The sequence below is a fragment of the Thalassophryne amazonica genome, chromosome 3 (assembly GCF_902500255.1).
Source record: "Thalassophryne amazonica chromosome 3, fThaAma1.1, whole genome shotgun sequence".
NCBI lineage: Eukaryota > Metazoa > Chordata > Actinopteri > Batrachoidiformes > Batrachoididae > Thalassophryne > Thalassophryne amazonica.
Window position 1 is genome coordinate 42,724,193 of NC_047105.1, and position 6,336 is coordinate 42,730,528.

At 40.6% G+C, this 6,336-nt stretch overlaps 1 protein-coding gene across 1 annotated transcript in view; it reads left to right on the forward strand.

Moving 5' to 3' along the window:
- fam210b (family with sequence similarity 210 member B) overlaps window positions 1–5,911 on the forward strand; it is a 31,596-nt gene extending 25,685 nt beyond the window's left edge. Inside the window, exon 3 of the mRNA XM_034166113.1 lies at window positions 5,083–5,911. Within this exon, the coding sequence (XP_034022004.1) occupies window positions 5,083–5,299 (217 nt within the window). The 3' untranslated portion in view covers window positions 5,300–5,911. The remainder of the gene's footprint in view (window positions 1–5,082) is intronic.
- Window positions 5,912–6,336: the final 425 nt, after the last annotated feature.

The window sequence follows — 6,336 nt, forward strand, 5'->3', positions numbered from 1 at the left end:
GGGAAGTGCCACTCCATGAATAATTTTTCAGGTTATTAACTTACCTTAAAATCTGACCTCCGGAATTCAGTGAAGATATGTAAAAATAAGTGTAATGTGGTCGAACTTTGTGCTTCTTGTCAAAACTCTGGCAGCAGCTTTTTCAACCAGTTGGAGACTCCTCATGCTGGACTGCGGTAAACCAGAAAATAGAACATTACAGTAGTTCAATCTAGAAGAGACAAATGCATGAATTAGGGTCTCTGCATCAGCCAGAGACAGGATGGGACAAATCTTAGCTATGTTTCGAAGGTGGAAGAAAGCAGTCCTCGTAATATTTCTAATGTGGAGGTCAAATGACAACGTGGGGATCTAAAATCACCCCAGGGTTCCTCACTTTGTGAGTGTGATGTATGACACACGAGCCTAGGCTAGGTATTAGTTGGTCAAACTGATGTTGATGTCTCGGTGTACCAAGGGCCATCATTTCGGTCTTGTCCGAGTTTAAAATTAAGAAATTGCTGGACATTCAGCTTTTCACTGATGCAAGACAATCGTCTAAAGACTTTATGTGTATGAGATTATCTGCAGTTATCGGCATGTACAACTGAGTGTCATCAGCATAGCCCTGAAAAGTAATCCCAAAATCCCACAGTATGTGCCCAAGGGGTGCTATATAAAGGGAGAAAAGGAGGGGGCCTAAGACAGACTCCTGTGGAACCCTATATTTCATGTCAACAAGGTTAGAGGTAGTGTTGTTGTATGGAACACAATGAGAGCGACTGGTTAATTAAGATGTCAACCATGCAAGTACATTCCCAGTAATCCCAAAATGATTCTCCAGCCTATCAAATAGAATACGATGATCCACGGTATCAAACGCAGCACTAAGATCTAACAACACCAGAGCTGTAGTGGTGTCTGAATCCATTGCAAACAGAAGATCATTCACCACTTTTGTGAGAGCCGTCTCTGTGGAATTACATGTTCTAAATGCAGACTGCAGTTGCTCAAAAATATTATTCTCAGTAAGATGGTCCACGAGGTGCTGTGAAACCACTTCAAGAATTTTATAGTAGATAAATTTGATATCGGCCTATAGTTTTTCAGTAGCCTAGGGTCATGGTTAGGTTTCTTAAGTAATGGTTTAATCACTGCAGATTTGAACCTTTTAGGAACAGATTCCGAATAGAGGCCGACCGATATATCGACCGGTCGATATAAGCCCTTTTCAAAGTACTCACTATCGCCCGAAATTTTGCCGATAGAAAGCCGATAATTTCTCATAAACGGAACAGTTACTGAAATAATGTTTGTGTCTGCAATGTAAAATGTCCTTGCACCGTTTGTCCAGTAGATGGAGCTCTGACTCCATTTAACTGAAAGCTGCTTTCACCCCTGCTTAAATGTTTTCATCACCGTCCCCCGTAGTTTTCCGTCACACTGCACTGATCGGCTGACAAAAGCATACAAGTAAGTTTAGAAGGATGTTGTTTGTAATAACTTTGCGATTACATTCACCCCACATTTCTCCTGTTTCAGTTCAATCAATCAATCAATCAGTTTTTTATATAGCGCCAAATCACAACAAACAGTTGCCCCAAGGCGCTTTATATTGTAAGGCAAGGCCATACAATAATTATGTAAAACCCCAACGGTCAAAACGACCCCCTGTGAGCAAGCACTTGGCTACAGTGGGAAGGAAAAACTCCCTTTTAACAGGAAGAAACCTCCAGCAGAACCAGGCTCAGGGAGGGGCAGTCTTCTGCTGAGACTGGTTGGGGCTGAGGGAGAGAACCAGGAAAAAGACATGCTGTGGAGGGGAGCAGAGATCGACCACTAATGATTAAATGCAGAGTGGTGCATACAGAGCAAAAAGAGAAAGAAACAGTGCATCATGGGAACCCCCCAGCAGTCTACGTCTATAGCAGCATAACTAAGGGATGGTTCAGGGTCACCTGATCCAGCCCTAACTATAAGCTTTAGCAAAAAGGAAAGTTTTAAGCCTAATCTTAAAAGTAGAGAGGGTGTCAACTCAGTTTGATTGACTGTTTATGTAGTAATGTGTCAAATGTGCTTCATTGCGTCGGTCACGCTTATTAAGCCCACGTTGTGTAAACTTTATTTCTAGCATGAAAAACTTTGGTTTACTGCTGGTCATCCGGAAGGGTTCTGGGAATTACTGCCGTTCGCCATTAACCCTCTGGGGCCGATGCCGTCGTATACGACAGCTGCGACCAAGCTTTACTAAATTGTAATAACTTTTTAATGATATGAGATAGAAACTTACTTTTTTTTTTTTTTTTTTTTTTTTGCTGAAAAGTTAACTCCGATTTTGATCCACCGTCAGCCATCTTGGTACTCCTCAAAGAAGATGAGTGATGATGTGCGCAATGTGAGTGTCCAATCGGAATGGGTTCTCCTTCACATGGTTTTCCAAAATCCAATCGTAGGGCAGATTTACCTCACGTGTTATGGCAAAGATCGTTTTCAGGAGTGTTATCTTACTAGTTGGCCCATTTGAATAGCCCCCTAACTGCTCCAATTGCATTTTTTGAACTTGAAAATTCTTCTCTGTTATAAAGTTAATCAATATGAGGACAAAGCTTCAGCTTTTAGCTCATACCTTTTTTGTTAAGGGTCCAAAAAAAGAACATTTTATTCATTTAAAAAAAATATCGGCTGATTTTTCGTCTATTGCCAAATCAGCCGATTTATCGATTATCAGCATTTTTTTTCATCCAAATATCGTTATTGGCATTGGCCTCAAAAAATCCATATCGGTCGGGCTCTAATAGTGACAGATTAATAATTTTCACAACAGTAGGCCAAAGAATGGGCCACAGATCCTTAAACGGTTTTGTTGGTATAGGGTTGAAAAGACAGGTTGTGCTTTTAGCAGAAGTTGCAAGTTTTTTCAGCACACCCAGTGAAATACTAGAAAATTCGGTAAATCTAGGTGTTGCATCAGTGATGGCACACACATCAGTAACAGGGTACAGTGGCTGGACTAAGGCATGCTGGGATGTGCTTAACCTCATGTCGTCTGTTTTCTTCTCAAAGTAATTAAGAAATCTTGGGCTGTAAATGGAGAGCGACTTACAGGTGGTTGTCCTTGACTAAGTGTTGCCACCGTGTCAAATAGGAACTTTGAATTCTGCTTGTTTTTGTTTGTCAAATCAGAGTAATAGGCCCGCTTTGTAGCCAGTAGTGTATACTTCTAATTTTGAACAATGCCATTTCTGTTCTAGACCTCTAGTCTTATGCTTGAGGCCATGTAAGTAATCATTAAACCCGAGGTGGGGGGTGGGGGCTTTGGTTTTAATGTCATCTCTAATGTGGTCATGAGCACTGAGTTTAAGCTGTCCTCAAAACTGTCTTCTGAATGGTCATTTTCTGAAAGTGACAGTAAGATATCAGGCAGTCTAGCTCCAAGTTCAGTTATACTTCAGGAGTTAATGTGTCACTGTGATGGTTAATAACTTTCCAGTGAAGATGGGAAAGAGACTGTAAACCTAATGAGTGAACGATCTGAATTTGTGACAGTGATACCACGAACCAGGACCGAATCCAGGATAAAGTGTTCCATTACAAGCTACAGAAACTGGTATCTGTAGCACCAACGTTAAGGCCACGTGATCAGCAGTTTGTGACGCATGGTGTTATGGCCATGGAAGTGTGCATGGAAAGTAGAATATACCACACCATATGATTAAAAAAAAAATACATTTTTTTTTCAGTTAGTTTTGTTTTAGTGGGTTTTGCAATTTTACATTTGTAGCTGCGTTCAGTCACACAAGTTTTATTATTATTGGACTAATAATGTATGAACCCAGTGTTAATATATATATATATATATATATATATATATATATATACCTGAATAGATCATTGTTATTTGATTGGTGGTTTGTATGTCACGTGATCTGGATCATTCCTCCCATTTGCCATTGTGTTCAATTGACTGGGCAATTTTGGTTCCATATGATTTGTACCATTGCACAGCGCTACCATTGCATGCACTCACACTAGTTGTGATGGCGCTTAGCTTAAAAACAAACATGATGGGGTTTGTTTTATTAATGGTGCTCATTCTTGTAACACAGACACAAAAAACAGAATATGCCATAAGTAGTCTGGAAGCATTTGCAGTATTCACTGGGACGTCAGGTTACAAGCGATGTTGGATTAAAAACTCTACAAATTTCTGTCTCGATTTTTCGCTGGACTGAGGAAAGCAGACGGCAGTCTGTACACGAAGAAGTCAGTACACGGCATCAGGTATGGACTATGTTGTCAGGATTGTTACACGTTATATAATACAAATAATGTTTTTTTCATTCATGCAATAGTAAGAATCTTTCATGAGGTGAAAGATGGAATGTTCTGTCTTTCTTACCATTGCACTCATAACCATTCATTGTTTCTATTAACGTATTTAAAATGGTTTTAGGTAGACAGTGTGATTATATTCAGGTATTGTGTCTTTTGCTTGGGGGGGGGGTTTATGAAAGGCAGCGCACCCATTGTACACGAATGCATCTGTAGAATTTTGAATGAATTAGTTAATTTATTTGGCACACAGACCCAAAATAGCAAAGTAAAACAATCTAACAATGCACCCATGTGCCCGAAAGGATGTAGGCAGAAGCTTAATTTTCCTGTTCTTTTCTGTCAGGCTCAGTCCCAGGGGTTTGAGTGCCATGAAGAGAATTGGAAAAGATTATCTTGCAGAGTGGAGATTTCTTAAAATAGCCGATGATGAGGCTCGAACTGAAACTTATATAAGTCCGTGACCTCCCGGCCGCAACAGTCGTCAGATGGATGCTTGTCTAATGCAGCGGAGCTGTTAATGAGAGGGTTAGCTCTGTTATTGATTCGAACAGCTCTAAGCACACTCAGTCTTCACATAGGCATTTCCACGAGTATCCAAAATGGAAAGCCTCCTGCACTCTATCGCACAGGGTTTAGAATTTCAGCACTGTCAGCCCAAAGAGAACACTAAATCATTTACTTGGTGTTCCTTTGACTACACCTCCCTCTGGTGGAGTTGCATGTGAATTGCATGTGTAACCAGTTTCCTGTGTCACTTTGTGTTCCCAGTGGAATCGACATGGCGGCCCTGCTGTGCAAACTGGGCTTCAGCGAGGCAGTGGTTTGCTCCAGAATGGCGGCAGGAACCAGCACCTTTGTCTTGGCGTACGCCATCCACAAGCTCTTCGCTCCGGTTCGCATTAGTGTCACACTGGTGTCTGTGCCCTTCATCGTCCGCTACTTCAGAAAGACAGGCCTCTTCAAACCGCCCACGCCGGCACCCTGACTGTTCATGCTCACAAAATAAATGAACACAATCTCGTAGCTTCATCTGGAGCGCTTCTGTCTGCTCCTCCTCCTACAATACGTCTGTTAGTGCAGTTAGAAATACAATTCAAGCGTTCCAGTGCTTCAAACAGCAGTGGGTTTGGATTTGTGTCTTAAAGTTTAACCATTCCAAACATCAAGAAGCCAGAATCGTTCATTTACAATCAGAATTGTGATCAGGGATTTGAACTTTTCCAGGTAAGCTCTTTCAGAAGGCCCGAAGTCTGAATGCTGTGAAGTTTTTGGGGTAGAAAAAGCTGATTTCTTTGTTCGCTGACGAGGCCATGTTCTCATGTTGTGTGAATCAGCACAATAAGTCAGGTCTCCTACCACTTCCTTCTCTCAGCCCTTTTCTCTAATTTTTAAACTCACTCTTTATTTTCTGACTCTTTAAAAATTTTCCTTGTCGTGCCTCCTATTTGCTTTTTGTAGATCTTTATTTCCAAAATGCCACTGCCTATCTTGTAGCTACTTGTACTTAATTTAACAGTGAATTTGTTTGTGGTTTATGTTGAGCTTTGTATGAATTTAATGGGAAATATTTAAATATTAAAGTCATTTCTGTTTTACAGATGGTGTGAGTTTTGTATGACTCAAAACACATTTTATTTTTAGAAATGCGAAAATACGCAAAACTATGAGGAACTGTGGGTAAAACAAAACATTGAGTGGTATAACCCATTTCCAAAACCAGAAGGGCACTCAGACCTCAGACCTTTAAGCCAAATTATCCAAGAAGTGCAGTTTTAGCAAAACTTGAACTACTGGATTCATGACTTCCTGGATATAGTGAGCATTCATTGATATTACTGTAAATAGGACCCCGACCTCAAGATCGGGGGAGGGGGGCTGTGTTGCTGCAATAAAGAAATTAAAAGTCCTGAAGTTGACCTTTTGATTTGAATCTGCATCAACATTTATTGGGTTCTTTGGCTCAGTGTAGCTCAAAGGTCTAAAATTCTGACCGTCCTTTTGAAGTCTAAATTTTTGTAGTCT